The sequence below is a fragment of the Sapajus apella genome, unplaced genomic scaffold (assembly GCF_009761245.1).
Source record: "Sapajus apella isolate SASKATOON/1434 unplaced genomic scaffold, GSC_monkey_1.0 scaffold81, whole genome shotgun sequence".
Lineage (NCBI taxonomy): Eukaryota > Metazoa > Chordata > Mammalia > Primates > Cebidae > Sapajus > Sapajus apella.
The window spans coordinates 8,986,171-9,004,354 of NW_022437021.1; the positions used below are offsets into that span (position 1 = coordinate 8,986,171).

General features: G+C 35.4%; 1 protein-coding gene and 1 pseudogene across 7 annotated transcripts in view; one reads left to right on the plus strand and one right to left on the minus strand.

Annotated features, from left to right (window-relative positions):
* Positions 1 to 18,184, minus strand: part of RUNDC3B (RUN domain containing 3B) — a 174,835-nt gene that overhangs the window by 10,397 nt on the left and 146,254 nt on the right. For 2 of the 6 annotated variants that reach the window (XM_032253021.1, XM_032253019.1), the window contains 2 exons: positions 9,480 to 9,620; positions 2,285 to 2,403 (listed from right to left, as the gene is read on the minus strand). In XM_032253021.1, coding sequence (XP_032108912.1) covers positions 2,285 to 2,403; positions 9,480 to 9,620 — 260 coding nt within the window. Of the gene's footprint in view, positions 1 to 2,284; positions 2,404 to 9,473; positions 9,621 to 18,184 lie in introns of all 6 variants that reach the window. The other 4 variants (XM_032253020.1, XM_032253018.1, XM_032253023.1 and 1 more) reach the window with 2 other exon arrangements.
* Positions 13,243 to 14,596, plus strand: LOC116533311 (annotated as a pseudogene). Its single transcript, XR_004261197.1, has one exon. The product of XR_004261197.1 is annotated as an actin, cytoplasmic 2-like (transcript).

Here is an 18,184-nt window from a genome sequence, read left to right on the forward strand (position 1 = left end):
CATTATTACGAAGAATCAGTATCATGAAAATGGCCATACTAGCCAAAGTAATTTTTAGATTGAATGCTATCCCCACCAAGCTACCACTGACTTTCTTCACAGAATTGGAAAAAAAAACCTCAAATTTCATATGCAACTAAAAAACGGCCCGCATAGCCAAGACAATTCTAAGCAAAAAAAAAAAAATAATAATAATAATAATAATAAAAAAGCTGGAAGCATCATGCTACCTGACTTCAAACTATACTACAAGGCAACAATAATCAAAACAGCATGGTACTGGTACCAAAACAAGATATAAACTAATGGAATAGAACAGAGGCCTCAGAAATAACGTCACACATCTACAACTATCTGATCTTTGACAAACCTGATAAAAACAAGCAATGGGGAAAGGATTCCTTATTTAATAAATAGTGTTGGGAAAACATGCTAGCCATATGCAGAAAGCTGAAACTGGATCCCTTCCTTACATCTGTACAAAAATAAACTCAAGATGGATTAAAGATTTAAATGTAAGACTTAACACCATAAAAACCCCAAAAGGAAACCTACACACTACCATTCAGGATGTAGGCATGGGCAAGGACTTCATGACTAAAACACCAAAAGCAATGGCAACAAAAGCAAAATAGACAAATAGGATCTAATTAAACTAAAGAGCTTCTGCACAGCAAAAGAAACTATCATTAGAGTGAACTGGCAACCAATAGAATGGGAAAACATTTTTGCAATCTACCCATCTGACAAAGGGCTAATATCCAGAAACTACAAGGAACTTAAACAAATTTACAACAAAACAACCCCATCAAAAAGTAGGCAAAGGATATGAACAGACATTTCTCAAAAGAAGACATTTATGCAGCCAAGAAACATATAAACATATGAAAAAAAGCTCATCATCACTGGTCATTACAGAAATGCAAGTCAACACCACATTGAGATACCATCTCATGCCAGTGAGAGTGGTGATCATTAAAAAGTCAAGAGACAACAGATGCTGGAGAGGATGTGGAGAAATAGGAATGCTTTTACACTGCTGGTGGGAATGTAAATTAATTCAACCATTGTGGAAGAGTGTGGCAATTCCTCAAGAATCTAGAACTAGAAATACCATTTGACCCAGCAATCCCATTATTGGGTATATATCCAAAGGATTATAGATCATTCTATTATAAAGTCACATGCACAGGTATGTTTATTGCAGCACATACAATAGCTCACAATAGCAAAGACTTGGAACCAACCCAAATGCCCATCAGTGAGAGACTGGATGAAAAAAATGTGGTGCATATACACCATGAAATACCATGCAGTTATAAAAGAGGATGAGTTCATGTCCTTTGCAGGGATATAGATGAAGCTGGAAACCATCATTGTCAGCAAAGTGACACAAGAACAGAAAACAAAACACCACATGTTCTCACTCATAAGTAGGTATTTCACAATGAAAACACATGGACACAAGGAGGGGGAACGTTGCACACTGGGGCCTGTTGGGGGATGGGAGAGGAATAGCAGGAAGTTGGGGGGGCTGGGTAGGGACAGTGTTAGGAGAAACACGGAATGCAGATGACAGGGTGATAGATGCAGCAAACCCCCATGACACATGTATACCTATGTAAAAAACCTACCTGTTCTGCACATGTACCCCAGAACTTAAAGTATAATAATAAAAATAAAAGATACTGAAATGGGACTGTATAATTCAAACTAGCCTGAAAAGTTAGGGAATTGGTCAAATGATATTGGAAAGATGCAACCCAATGGGAAGAGAGAGGCTCTGATATTACACATCTGAAAGCAGTAATAGGAAAAAATCAAACACTTTTATGCTCGTTCCTGAGGTTTTTAAAAATACTTGATAAACCAGGTACCATGAATGATTCAAGAATGAGGAAGTGGTCAATTGTGTCAAAAGCTGCTGAGAAGTTTAATGGAATAAGACAGAACTGACTTTAGCAGTTCTCTGCAATATGTTAATAGCTGATTACCTTGATGTGGCCTTTTATTAAAGTGGCAGAGACACCAAAGTCTGATTGGCAGGGGTAAAAAAAAAAGAGTACAGGAAGTGAGTAAATGAAGGTAACAAAGACAAGTGTTTTGAAAAGGTTAGCCACACCCTCCTGAGAAAGATACAAAGGCAGACAATTTTTACCCATAATATCTGCTTAATTTCTAGCAAGATTCAAAGAGATGTCAATATTATTTTCAGGCAATCATCTGCAAATAAAATATAGATGGTATAGAAAAAGAATAATTTTGATATAGTTTGTTTTCTTACCTTCACTCATTAAATTTAATGTGTCTTGTTTTCCATCTCCTTGTAACTGGCCCGGATCCAGTGAAGTCTGAGAAAGACTAACTTCTGCTGATAACTGGTCAAGACTTTGATAACTTTTCCTGTAAAGCAAAGAAGAAACACTACTTGAATTTCCTCTCACAAAAGAAAGAATTTCTTGAGCGGTTCTCTGATGGTTTTTGCAATTTGTTAAATTTCTGGTTATAATTCTCCCCAGCATTTCCACTAAATTTTGCTTCATATTCTTGGCTTCGGTGCAATCTACATTACACCTTCCCTTTATCCTCTTTTAAGGCATATGTGTTTAATCCATTGGAAAACAGAAAAGAAAGACAATTTGTCAGACATAATCCTCATACCAATTTTTGATTACACAGATGGTTAAGAAATGAGAACTTATGGTTATTACCAATTTTCAAAGAACAGAAAATCTTTGGATTACTCTTAATGAAGATATGAAGTTAGCATAACACTAATGACCTAGTATCTCTTAAGCACTTCAGAATTCTTCAGTGGCTTGACATTATTACAGATGGCCTTGATGTTATTACAGATTATATACAGCAACAAAAATAAATTATTATTGTAAATTCCTGGAATTAAGAAATTTACAAAGTGCTGGATAATAAAATACCTGTTTGTATTAATATACATCAAGATGATTAAATTCTTCTCATCTAGTTGCTATTTTGAGGCCCATTTTCTATTAAGCTAATAAAAAGTTAAGTATGTTTAATAATAAATTCAGTTATAAATGGAAAGTTAATGAAAGCTTATTATTAACCTTTCCTCATGTTTGGTTCTTCAGGATAAAACCAACTCAAAAGATAAATGCATCTTTAGTGTTACATTTTACATAAGAGGACAATTATTATTTCCATATGTAAGTGGTCTAGGGAAATTATATGTTTTTCAGCCACAATATCTACTTCCCAAGATAGCCAAACACCATCTAATTTCCTAGAAATATATTTTACAATAATTTTTATAGGAATGCACATGTAATTTAAATGATCTGTTTCACAGCTATCTCTATTCATATACACAAATGTAGACAGTTAAAAATTTTCAAAAATATGTATATTAAATGTTATCTGAATGCTTATGTTTAGTCTCCATTTTATGTTAATCATGACTCAATTCAAAATGGGGAGAAAAGGGGAAAAATAATTTGCTTTAGTAAATGAATAACAAACCAGATTGACAGTTTAAAGTTTATAAAGTGTTCTCACCTTATAATATGATGACTTTTAAATGTTTATAGTATTAAAGTCCTTAGTTAAAATAATTTTTAAGTACCAGGAAATTATACTATTTCAGGAAACTTATGATGATTACAACAGATAACATTTATATGAGCTATGTAATGTGCAATAAAAATGGTATCTAATATTTATCGCTTACTATATTCCAGGCACTTTTTTACATATATATATGAACTTATTTCATCCTCACAACCACCATAAGAAGCTAGAATTATTACTACCTGCACTTTATGGCAGAATAAACTGGGACATAGGAATTTAAAAAGCAGTTATAAATACATTTCCTTTCCAAATTATTTTTTCTGTGCACACTAAGTAGGAGGCTTACTTTTTAACTTGAATGATAGCTAAAGATGACTTTCTGACACTGATTTTTAATCATAAAAAACTTGTTAATATTTCTAAATTAAAAAAATTTATAGAAATACTTACAAACAGTATAAAATAGCCATAAGCAAAAAGACATAGAATTCATCCAAATATTCTAAGGACTAAAAATTTGACAGTACGTATTTACAATACTCTCCAAGACTGTCATCCACTAGAGGGAAGAAACCTGTAAAAGCAGCTTCTGACAATAGAAACACAAAATGAGTTTTCTGCATGACCTACTGAGGTTCTTTTTAGAATACCGTATTTCTGAATCCAAAGTGGTGTTAGAGTCTTTCTCCCCTTTAATTTGTCAGTTAGTAAACAATTCATGAGTTTAGAACTTAACCAAATGCAAATGAATATGGAAATAGAATTTGGTAGATAATGTTCTAAAGCACTAACAAAAATTCCAACCCAAAATTAAGTACCTCATTGATAAAATATTGAGAATTGTACCTTACAGTATGGGTTTGGGTTTCCCCATTTTTACCTGATTTCCAATGTGACTGGCACCCGATCTGACAAACATTTTGTTGTCATGCGGTAAAAGATCTATGAGAGCTCTGTCTTTATAAGGCCATGACTAAGCCCTATCTTAGAATCCTTGACTCATCAACATCACACAGTAAGACTAAAAGTAACTCACCAGACTCATTAATCCAATTAACAGCTATTACTATTTCTCAGAAGATAATTTTTTAAATATCAGTAGCTTAATTAAAATAAGAACCCAAGACAGTAAGAGTCATGCATTCTAATTATACAAAACTTTGTAGTTTAGTCTTTACCTTTCCATTGTTAGACGTAATTTATTTTTTTTAATTTATTTATTTTGAGATGGAGTCTCACTGTGTTGCCCAGGCCGGAGTGCAATGTCACAATCTCAGTTTACTGCAACCTCTGCCTCCCAGGTTCAAACGATTCTCCTGTCTCAGCCTCACAAGTAGCTGGGATTACAGGTGTGCCCCACCATGCCCGGCTAATTTTTGTGTTATTAGTGAAGATGTGGTTTCACCAAGTTGGTTAGGCTTATCTCAAACTCTGGACCTCAAGTGATCCACCCTCCTTGGCCTTCCAAAGTGTTGGAATTACAGAAGTGAGCCACCGCACCTGGCCACTTTTAAATATAATTTAAATTAAGCTTGTAGGAATTATGTCATAGGTATTTGGGAAAATCTACTAAATTCCACATTTATTTGAACATTTTTAAAGCTCAAATATAAACGTATACATGGGACTGGATAACAAAGCAAATCAAAAGGAAATTCAGAAATAGTTCTGAATTTACTTGTTAATAAATTTTCTACAATCTTATATTTTATATCAATAATCAGAAATAATAAATGGTTAATCTATGCATTTGACCCATTTTCCTAGTATTTTGTTAAGGTCAAAAATAATTTACATTATCTGGTAGTCACTGGGCAGCAGAGTGTGATACATAGAAGGAGATAAACATTATCCACATGTAGAAAATAAAAACAAATATATGTATGTTGTATACACAGAAGCACATGACTGTATATCAAGATAAAGATATACTTTTGTTCTTTGTTTTCATAGAAATATGTCTAAGGAACAAAATAATCATTTGCTACAGGAAAATATCTACATTCTCTTAATTTATTAAAATCAATGGAAGGATGCAAGGAAAACCTAACAAGGAAGTGCATATATGAGTTAGGTCAATGCCCAGTTTACAAATTGTAAAATATTTCTGCAGCTAGAAACTCCTACTCCAAAAATATTTGAAAGACATAAATGGGAAGGAGAACCGTGAATACATATGAAGTGAAAGTCATTATAAAAAATTAAAAGCCTAAATAGATCATGAAGGCACATAAGAGCTCATGATTCTCAATAATTTTGCAATGTGAATGATGGCCAAATTGGGAAACGATGATAAACTGAAAAGACTAAAAAAACTTAAGTAGAAAATATAAATATGATGATAATGAATCTAATCTTTTGGGGTAAGAATGGGTGAGTTAGGCAATAATCTAATAAGATTATGTAACAGATAACCTAACAGAACTATTTAACAAACTCATGTGACCTAGACTTTACATATATATATAAAGATATTAAAGCAGAGCTTATTGGAAACAAATAAGTAAATAATTATTCTATATGTGTGTGTTAAGGGAACATGTTTTATACACTTGTTTGGTTTTTACAGGAAGTGTCATGCTTTAAATATTTAATATTATATCATGTTACATTATTAAAGCATAACAGGCTTTTACAGTTAAAGTATTACAGATTTTTACATATCATATTAAATTGTTAAAGCATGATAGGCTTACTGTAAAAACCTATATTTCAAACATCCCATATCATGTTTGAAATACAGGAAAATGTATGCAATACGGCAGAGCTAATCTTGCTGGGTCTAAGTAATCAATAAACTGGAAATTATATTTTTAAAATTTTATAAACAGTACAGTAAAGATAAATAAATTTAAGATCTTCAATTATGAGAGGGATCCTTCCATGAGTAGGTGACAATATGACCAAATTATTCAGTAGCTTCATTTAAGAAGACTAACAAATTCATTAAATCAAACAACACAATGTTGTTAAATTCAACAAACAGGAAGCCATTGGCCTAAGGCTGTCTTCTACTCTGAGTTCCTAGTAACAAACTGCAATCTAATTTAGTAAACAAACCAAAGCCTAATCCAGGAGACTTTTTGGTAACAAACAGCCTGGTTTCAGCTAATCACAAACAGCTGAGATTCAGTTAATCACAGGCAGCAAATTAATCACACCATGCTAAATAAGGTATTTGCTTAGCTGTAGCAAATCAGATGAATTCTCTGCTCTGCTTTTATTTGGCCTATAAAAGCTTGCTACATCCACTGCTGGGCAGAGCTTTCTGAACCTTTTCTGGTTTTGAGTATTGCTGATTCATGAATCATTTGCTCAGATAAATTCTGTATAACTTAATTTGTCTCAAGTTTTTCTTTTAACACTCTCTTCTTAAATTGTCTTTGGCTAGCTGATTGAATGAAGTGACAGAGTTCCTAGAAAAATAGCTATAGACATCCCATACCTTTACTAGGAAAAATCATCTACTATCATTAAAACTGTAATGATTTATAGGGTCAGTTTCTTTCTCCAGATTGTCAAGAGTGCTAATGTTCCTTATTAAAGAGGTTTTAGCCATCGCCTTCATAATTTGTAGGTTCTCAATAAATGTCTATTGAACTTACTTAAGATATTGGTCTAATCAAAAGGAGCCCGTGATCAGGTAGTTCAGGAGTCTTGGAATATATTAAAAGTTTGACAAGACAAAAAACTGGATCCTGATGAAAAGCTGTGATTGGTTTCAAACATGATTTTTATGGTGAACTCTATTCTGATAATCCAAAGCCTCCATTTTATATGTGACAATTGGGTTTATTTATTCAGAACAGTTGGGGATGAGCTGGTCATTTAAATTTTACATAAGGTTCAGAAAGTTTAGACGTTAGGTGGGAATACACTCTCCAAACATGGAAGATACAGGGTTACATTAGAGTAGAAATGTAAGACTTCATAGACTATAAATATTTACTGAGAAGCTAGCTATTAGGTGCCAGCAATTTATTACCTCACTTGATCTTTATAATTCTGTTAGACATGTATTATCCCCAGTATTACATGTGCATAAAGAAAAGGGTAAGGACGAGAAGTATTGCTCAGTGTTACATAGTAAGTAAGTAGCAGAGATTACTACCAGTCCTGGCTTTAAACTCTAGGTAAAGTGATCTCTGTACAACACCCTAGCTGCATACTTTTTTGTTTTGGGATATCAGTTTTGAAACAGTGCCATACAAAAGCAGTATCAGGACAGGCCAGATTAAAGAATGATGCTAGGATATCCTTTCTTAAGCTGGTGGAATAACGGAGTCAAGAAGTATAAAATCTAGATCCATGCTAAACAGATGAACAAGAAGTTTCCTTGCCTTCTTTTCTGAGACCACAATTATCTGCTGCTATAGTACTTTGTAAAAACCAGCCACTATTGCATATGCAGGAGTGCACTAGAAATTAATCTTCCACTTTAGATTTCTTACTGGCTTCTCAATAGATAACTCTATAGGAAGGCAACTGTACACATTTTCTGGCTAAAATATTTGACCTCTCAATGTGAATATTATAATAAACAGGCATAGTCTTTTAACTTAGGTTTTAATGTTGTCTTAATATTTTTGCAGTTAAAAAACAGGACCATCTCATATGTCATATGTAGACAAGGTAAATGTGCCAAGAATTGCTACAAATTTAATTTTTCAATCATAAATTAAAAATAGAAATAAATTTTTCTATTAATTAAACCCACAGGAAGGAAAAATTATATACCAGCATGAGATATGTTCTAGTTATTAATAACTTTCATAAGGGTATATAAGGGAACTAGATCCCAATTTATAAATATGCAAAGTCAGTACCTTGAATCATACTAAGTATGGTTTAATAGATGTTGAAGAGAGTTCTGATTTATTCTGCAAACAATATGTTCATCTTTTCTTACTTATCTCTAATAATCAATGAAACAAGAAAAAGCATTGCAGTCTCCAGTACTTGTTTTTAACAACAAATAGTGAAATTTTCTTTGAATTCTGTCTTTGAAAAACAAAACACATCACAGAGTAAAGCAGGTGGAAATTGTTTGTATTAAAATATTCCTTGTAGAAATATCTGGCTACTAATAACCTAGTGAAAGGTACCCTAAGAAACATACATAGATATGTGACTCTACCAGGGAAATTTACAAGCAAGGACTCTAAAAGACTGGAGAAAGAAACAAAAAGAGATAGGAAAAAGGGAGAAAATAAGAGAAAAAAGAAAGGAGAGAGGGAAGGGAAGAAATCAAACAGAAGGGGATGAAATGGAGGGATATCAGGAAAAACAGAAAATTAGCTTAAGACAGAAAAATTAAAATAGTGAAAAAGTGATTAAGGTGGGAAAGTGGGTAATACAACTTACGAACTTAGAGTTTCAAGATGAAGATTACCTGAAGGAAAACAGCCTAAGATTTTGCAGCTCTCTCAACATTAGGATACTGTAACTAAATGAAATAGTCCTGAACATTAGGACAAAGAAATAAGAAAAAGATCTTGTGGCCCATAGGTGAAGTCATTATATCTAATACAGTTTTAAAAAATAAGATTTATGGAAAATGAATAGAATTCTTCAGACCCACCAGAAACAAGTAAACATTTTTCTATTCTTTCAAACTGTGTTTTATAACAAGTGAAAAAATTAGTCCTAAGGCAAATAACCACACCAATGCTAGAATTCAAAAATAGATGGCTCATTAAACACAAGCTCATAGATTTAACTGAAGGACTTGCTGAAGATTCAACTAAAGGAAAAGCAGACAGCTGGTACAATACGGCCTAAGAATTTCTCAGATAATCTAACCTTACCAAAGTAGTCCTAAATCTTGTCTTTGCTAAGATAATAAGTTTAGAAAGAGTAACTAAGAAACCAAAGCGGATAGCCACTAACTATTAATTAGTTGGAAAAAAAAGTATTACACTTACTCATACCACTGTTTATTGTGTTTTCGGTAAAGCAACGTATCCAAGGCAACAGCATTGACATCCAGAGCTCCTGGGGAAGGCCACTGGTTGGTGAGATGGGCAGTTAACTCTTGTCTTGATCTTAAATCATTATTCTTTAGCACAGTCCTGTGAATATTAAGATGGTGAGTGCTTTTGTCTTCACTGTTCTACAATGGCAGAGGAACCTAATGGTATCAATTTAGGTCCCCAAAATTTATCTTTTTAAAATGGTATGTTAATAGATTGTGAACAGAACTATAGCAAGGATGGCTGGGACAATGACTGTTTGTTCTCCTGCAATAGGTGTTCTTCATTTTTTTTCTGCTGGTTACAACAAATCACTGCTTGTGAAGTTCAGACTGACTGTCTTTTCACATTATTACTAAAGTACTAAAGAACTCAAGTAGCATTTTATTTCTTAACTAAAAGAAAGTGATATCTTAAAGATACAGGTTATCAAGCCAATTAAAATATTTAAAAAGTAAAGATTCCATGTGTATGATTTCCTAGCCTCAAAACTCAGAAACAATCTATGAAAGTAATTTAATTCAAGTGAAGGAAAAGCGATTCAAATGAAAAAACTGCAGAAAAATATAAAAATCCATGAGATTCTCATAAATATTTTTCCTTTTAACACACTGTTGCTGGCTTGAATCCCATAACTGTTTTTGATAAAAGTAACTACTGATAAATCTTCATGAAAATGATTAAATCAGTGACAACTACACTGAGCAGTATAATCCACTATAAATGTTTTAACTGCAGGATGAAGCCATTGTAACAATCCACAGTTTTAACTTTTATAGAACTGTTACTTGCTAATATCAACTTAGAAAAGAATTTGCTTTTTGCCAAAATTTCTGACTTCACAAACGAACTGATCATTGTCACAGGACTAATTCAACATTTAAGTTGATGGTTAAAAAAGAATTTAAAAGCAAAGGTCTTACTCTACCTCTAAAAGGCCTTAAAGTACCATTTAGGTAACCTGCATCCTCCAACAGGAGTCCATGGCTTTAGTGTGCCAATGTTCTGAGCCATCAATTCAGAAGCAGGGAAGTAATATGTGCCTGCCACTAACTTCCACAGATAAAAGTCCTGTTGTGGGTAACAGAGAGGTGAGTCAGTGAGGTAAGGGCAGCACAATACTGCACTAAAGAAAATCAGCCTGTACTCCACCCTGGCTGTTTACAATGATACTAATGATATAACTGTATTTCATTTGTCTCTTAACAGGCTGCAGATTGATATTTCTGATTTTATGGGGTATCTATGTGCACTGAAAATATCTGTTTTACTATGTCAACAAAGAAACATTATCTGATGTGAATACTAGATTCTGTCTCAGGATGGAATGCTAAAATAGGCCAAAGTTAGTAAATGTATCCCATTAAGATATTATTTTAGCCTAGTTACCACAATTTCATTTCACTGGAAAAGAAATGAAAGTTTTAAAAGGACTTTTAAAGTACTGGAACATTTTTTTTAAATGAAAACAGTAAAGCTTTACAAAGAGACTGGGAAAATTTTATGACTGACAGAAAAATTATTCAAAACAAAAATAGGAAATATTGGCCAGAAAATCTATTATGATAAACTACTATTATTTTGGATTCTCTTAGTTTATTCTCTATCATATATTCCATATCTTGAGGAAATGTAGTGAACATCACTGGAAAACTCAACTCCAAGGTTATAATTGGCTTACAGAAGATATTCAGGCAGAATGTGGGAAAAGCAAATGTGCATCTATGAGGAAATGGCACCGGGAGAACACAGTCAATAACTGAACAACCTACAATTTAGAATGTATTCTTTCTGGAAAGTGAAAAGTTTTATACCTCATTAAATGGAAAAGAGAACTGAAGTTCTACAATTGTTTTTATATAACTGTTGTCCACGGAGATTTTTGCCTAATGACAAATTAAGGTACTGCCTTTAGACCTTTGTCTTAGAAATCCTAATGATGTTTTTATGAGCAGTTGCCTGGTCCTCTGAAACAGGAGATAAAGATTTCAGTGTATGGAAGAGGTATAGTTTTCTTCCACGCAGCATCTATTCCCATTCTTTTGTGAAGAATGTGGAGACAATAAATCCTGGCACTCGCTTTGCCACTGTGAAGAGGAAAGGTTCCTGGAGAATCCTTGTGTAAGGCCTTTTCTTTCACCACTCAAGTACACTATGGGACAGGCAAGGGAATTAAGTTAGGTTGAGAACCTCATCCTTGTATTTTGCATCTGTTTAGAGTAATAAATAAACAAACCAGTTTAATCACTTTACCATGCCCTGAAGAGAATGTACCAGCAAAGAGACATTATTGCAGGTCCTGCTTCCAGCCCTTTGGAGTAGCTCAATCTCCTTCTTTCGAAGCCTATTTATCCAGTCTTTCTATCCATTCTGTGAGTTGCTGATGTCTTTATAATGAATTGTATTTGTGGACAACAGTTTATTGTGGTTGCTTGCAACCAAAGAATCCTATCACTTACCCTAGAAACAGTGAAATATACCCAGTTAATATCAAAACCTACTTAAAGGTAATCCAATTAATGTTAATATGAAGAATAATTATGTTTTTTCTTAATTGGCCAAGCTTAAAAATGGTTTCAACTTAAATTACTCAATAATTGCCATTATTTCATGATATTGTCAGTGATAATTAAAGGTTAAATATGTGATATCTAGCATTTAACTTTAATTAAAACTCTAATCAATGATGAAGTTAGCCTGCTATCCAAAAATGAAATTATTTTATATGTGATAGATTGTATTTATCACTTATTTATAAGTCAATTTATCATTCCCTTACTAAGACAATGATTCTATAGAAGGAACACTGAAGGTAAATTGTTTAATTTACTATGGAAGTAGCAAGATTAGATTTATCACAGCTAATTTTCTGAACTTTCCTGTGGTATCTACCTCTAAATTTCTAGATAGCTAATTTCTCTTTAGATTCTCAATAGGAATTATTTAGGAATTTGGCTTCTCAAAATAAGATAATTTAATTTTGATTACTGTAATGATATAAAACCATTAAAGAAAGAATCTCATTATATGGATTTTAAGCTACATTATAAACTCATCAAATCTAACTATAAGGCAGATTCTGACACTTGTAAAGCTTAAATACAGCTACTGAGACAGCAAGTTACAAGGCTACTCTATGAGGGAAACATATTTAAAACTCAAGTTTACTTATATACTGAAAGTCTTATCATCTCCTTGTCTTTGCTCTTCCAGCATTAACTATATCCCTACTATTATTCAAAAGATCCAAAGTCCATCTATCTTCCAAGGTCCATTTGGTTTTCTACCTCATTCAAAAAGATCTTCAGACTACTTCTGTTCACAGTGATATAACTTGTATTGCTTTGTAGTGAGTCTCATACAATTTAATAATTATTTAAATATTTTAATGATTTATGGATCTTCTACTTTGCTTATAAGCTACTTGGGAACAATATCTTTGTTTCATATTTATTCACTGTAAATGGTTATCATAACATTGGACATATTGCTGAATTTCCTCAACGTACAATTCACATGACCACTAAGTGAAAACTTTTCCAGCTTGATGCCTCATATGGATTCTTGCTGATTTTACCTCATATCACAAAGTGTTAAACTAAAAATTTAGATTAAATCTGCAAACTATTTCACACACAGCATTTTCATGACAATTGAAAAAATATATTCACAACTAATATCATGTAACTGTATTAGGTAGGCAGCGGAAGACACACTTAAAACATGTGAAGGAGCAATCATCTGGTCTCAGTCGCTGCTGCCAGCTCATGTACAGTGTTCTCTCACCACTCTGCTACCCCACTCCTCCCCCGGTCGCAATGGAAGAAGAAATTGCTGCGCTCGTCATCGACAATGGTTCTGGCATGTGCAAAGCTGGCTTTGCTGGGGACGACGCCCCCTGAGCCATGTTTCCCTCCATTGTCGGGTGCCCTTGGCACCAGGGCATGATGATCGGCATGGGCCAGAAGGACTCCTACATGGGCGACGAGGCCCAGAGCAAGCGAGGTATCCTGACCCTGAAGTACCCCATCGATCACGGCATTGTCACCAATTGGGATGACATGGAGAAAATCTGGCACCACACTTTCTACAACGAGCTGCGTGTGACCCCAGAGGAGCACCCCGTGCTGCTGACCGAGGCCCCCCTGAACCCCAAGGCCAACAGACAGAAGATGACTCAGATCATGTTTGAGACCTTCAACACCCTGGCCATGTACGTGGCTATCCAGGCGGTGCTGTCCCTCTACGCCTCTGGGCGCACCACTGGCATTGTCATGGACTCTGGAGATGGGGTCACCCACACGGTGCCCATTTACGAGGGCAATGCCCTTCCCCACGCTATCCTGTGTCTGGACCTGGCTGGCCGGGACCTGACCGACTACCTCATGAGGATCCTCACCAAGCGCGGTACAGCTTCACCACCACGGCCGAGCGGGAGATCATACGTGATATCAGGGAAAAGCTGCTACATCGCCCTGGACTTCGAGCAGGAGATGGCCACAGCTGCATCCTCCTCCTCTTTGGAGAAGAGCTATGAGCTGCCCGACGGCCAGGTCATCACCATTGGTAACCAGTGGTTCCGGCGTCCGGAGGTGCTGTTCCAGCCTTCCTTTCTCAGCATGAAATCTTGTGGCATCCACGAGACCACCTTCAACTCCATCATGAAGTGTGATGTGGACATCCATAAAGACCTGTACGCCAACACTGTGCTGTCTAGCAGCACCACCATGTACCCAGGCATCGCTGACAGGATGCAGAAGGAGATCACTGCCCTGGCACCCAGAACCATGAAGATCAAGATCATTGCACCCCCAGAGCTTAAGTACTCCGTGTAGATCGGCAGCTCCATCCTGGCCTCACTGTCCACCCTCCAGCAGATGTGGATTAGCAAGCAGGAGTACGATGAGTCTGGCCGCAAATGCTTCTAAATGGACTGAGAGCAGATGCCTAGCATTTGCTGCATGGGTTAATTTGGAAGTATAAATTTGCCGCTGGCAAATGCATACACTTCATGTTAGCCTCACGAAACTGGAATAGGCCTTCGAAAAGAAATTGTCCTTGAAGCTTGTATCTGATATCAACACTGGATGGTAGAACTTGTTGCTGATTTTGACTTGTATTCAAGTTAACTCTTCCCCTTGTTATTTGTTTTACTCTGTACATATCTTTGATTTCAACCTTTAGTACATATGGCTTGCTCACTTCGTGGCTAAGAACGTGCTTGCAGGCAGACAAGTCTGGCTTGGTGAGTCTGCGTGGCCAGCAGTCTCCTATCTGTGCAGGGTATTCATGTGTCAGGGCTGAGTGTTCTGGGATTGTTCTAGAGGCTGGCAAGGGCTGCCAATCTGTCAGGGTTGGAAAGCACAAGCCATAGGACCCGGTTTCCTTTCTTAGCTGATGTTTTCCTGCCAGAGCACCATGGGCTGTTACTTGCCTTGAGTTGGAAGCAGTTTGCATTTACACCTGTAAATGTATTCATCCTTTTAATTTATGTAAGGTTTTTTTTGTACACAACTCGATTCTTTAAAGAGATGACAACAAATTTTGGTTTTCTACTGTTTTGTGAGAACATTAGGCCCCAGCAACACGTCATTGTGTAAGGAAAAATAAAAGTGCTGCCATAAAGAAAAAAAAAAAGAAAAGAAACAATTATCTAAAAGTCTTCATGATTGTTATATTTTTCATTAGAAACATCCTTATAGAAGAGGGAGTACAGGAAGTATAACTGAAATCTCCTTCCTTATTATATTCTCCCACTCCTAATAATTGCCTTCTAGATTCTTGAAGAATCCCTATCTTGCTTTTGCATAAAGATCTTTTACTCTGCGGGTAAAAATCTGTCATTTGAAAGTAAAGTTTATTTTTTTTATATATAAGTATGTTGAAATATGTGTCAGTTTAATTTATCAATTGACTTTTTCATGTATTCTTTAAATATATCCTCAATTTTTTTTACCTGAATGTGTCTTTGACGGATATATGTAAATTCAAAATACTGTGGATTTATAAATGCAAAACTTCTCAAGTAAAAAATGGAATCTAGATCTTCTGCAAAATTGTTCAAAACAATAGTTTTTAGTTAAGGGTCAAAGAGCTGTTTAATTTTTCAAAGGAAAAATAGTTTCTTATCTTAAGCAAGCCCTTCTGGGCATGACAGAAAAAGTCAATAAATACAATGTATTCTGTGGAACTTACCTAACCCCTGAAAAGTTCCTGTATCTTCTAAATATATAATTTATAACAACATATAAATATGTATTTTGCCACTGATGCTTTATTCTTTTTAGATTTGTAATTTTTCTTCATATAATGATTTAAAATTTTTTAAAAATTTTATTTAATTCATTATTTATTTTGAGTAGGGTCTCACTCTGTCACCCAGGATAAAGTGCAGTGACATGACATAATCATGGCTCTCTGCAGCCTCAACCTCTTGGGCTCAAGTGATCCTCCCACTTTAGTCTCCCAAATAGCTGGGACCACAGGTGTGTACCTCCACTCCTGGCTAATTTATTTTTTGCTGAGGTAGGGGTCTCCTTATGTTGCCCAGGCTGGTCTCAAACTCCTGGTTTCAGATGATGCTTCTGCCTAGGCCTCCTAAAGTGCTAGGATTATAGTTGTGAATATTTATGTGTTACATGAGATACTTTGACACAGGCATGAAGTGTGTAATAATCACATCAGGGTAAAGGGGAATCCATCACCTCAAGCATTTAACCTTTGTGTTACAAACAATACAGTAATACTCTTTTGGTAATTTTTAAATGTACAATTAAATTACTTTTAACTATAGTCACTCTGTGTGCTAGCAAACACTAGGTCTTGTTCTTTTTTTCTTTTTTTTTTTTTTTTTTTTTGGTTTTCATTAACCCCCTTTTTCTCCCTCATGAGACTCGTATGATTATTGTTAGTTTATCTTTTTTTTTTTTTTTTTTTGAGACAGGGTGTTGCTCTGTCACCCAGGCTGGAGTGCAGTAGCATAATCATGGCTTGTTGCAGCCTCAACCTCCCAGGCTCAAGTGATCCTCTCACCTAATTTTTATATCTTTTGTAGAGACCTGGTTTTGCCCTGTTGCCCAGGCTAGTCTCAAACTCCTGGGCTCAAGTGATCCTCCAACCTTGGTCTCCCAAAGTCCCGGAATTATAGGTGTGAGCCACTGCACTCAGCCTATTAGTTTACCATGACTAAGTACAGAACAATACAATGCAATGCAATATAATACAATATGATAACAAGACTCTGGATTAATTATCAAGGACTTTTACAGCAAGGACTTTTCATTAGGGACACTTTATATCATTTCAGGAGGAAATTATTTTCTCTTTGTTTTTGAAACAAAAAATTCAGCAAAAATGCAGTTATTTACTGTCTCTGAGAAACAGGTTTCCATATCTCAGTTGTTCATTAAGTAATTTGATAAAATTCAATTTGTGAAGATGTTATATGACTCTGAAGCATCAAGAAGGGTATATTTACCTTTCTCCTCTAATAATGAAGAGTATTTTATAGGAATAATGTTTTTTTTTTGAGGCGGAGTCTTGCTCTGTGTCACAGAGGGAGTACAGTGGCGTAATATTGGTTCACTGCAACCTCCACCTCCTGGGTTTAAGGAATTCTCCTCAAGCCTCAGCCTTTCAAGTAGCTAGGACTACAAGTGTGTGCCACAACACCCAGCTAATTTATTTTTAATTTTTAGTAGAGACAGGGTTTCACCATGTTGGCCAGGCTGGTCTTGAACTCCTGATCTCAAGTGATCCACCTGCCTCAGCCTCCCAAAGTGTTGATATTACAGATGTAAGCCAGCACACCCAGCTGGAATATCAATTTTTAAATAGAGCCTCCTCCCAGGTAAAAATGGAACAGTCCCAATAAAAGATATTTCAATTTTCCCAGAAAAACTATTTGCTTCTAATAGTATTTGACTTAAAATTTTATCTCACTGATCTTCCTCACATGATGTTTTATATCCATGTTTCTGTATGTGCTATTCTTTGTACCCAGAATACCCTTTCTTTCTTCCTGCCCCTTGGTTACGTGGGGAACCCCTGAAAAGCCCTGTTAAAATACCAGTTTCTTAGTGATGGTTTCTCTGGATCATCATTACTGTGCCACTTCTACATACAAGCTGCGCATGCCTAATCTCAAAATCCAAAATGTTCCAAAATCCAAAATTTCTCAGCAGCAACATGACACCACAGTGAAAAATTCCACACCTGACCTCATGTGAAGTCTTGCAATTAAAACACACTCAAAATTTTGTATCATGCACAAAATTATTAAAAATATGGTATAAAATTATCTTCAGACTATGTGTGTAAGGTGTACATAAGACATAATTGAATTTTGGCTGGGCACAGTGACTCACACCTGTAACCCCAATGCTTTGGGAGGATTGCTTGAGCCCAGGAGTTCAAGACTAGCCTGGACAACATAGTGAGACCCCATCTATAAAAAAAATTTAAAAATTAGCTGGTCAAGCTGGGCAAGGTAGTACATGCTTTTAGTCCTAGATACTTGAGAGGCTGAGGTGGTCACTTGAGCCTGGAGGTCAAGGCTGCAGTGAGCTGTGATTGCACCACTGCACTCCAGACTGGATGACAGAGACCCTGTCTTGAGAGAGAGAGAGAGAGAGAGAGAGAGAGAGAGAGAGAGAGAGAGAGAG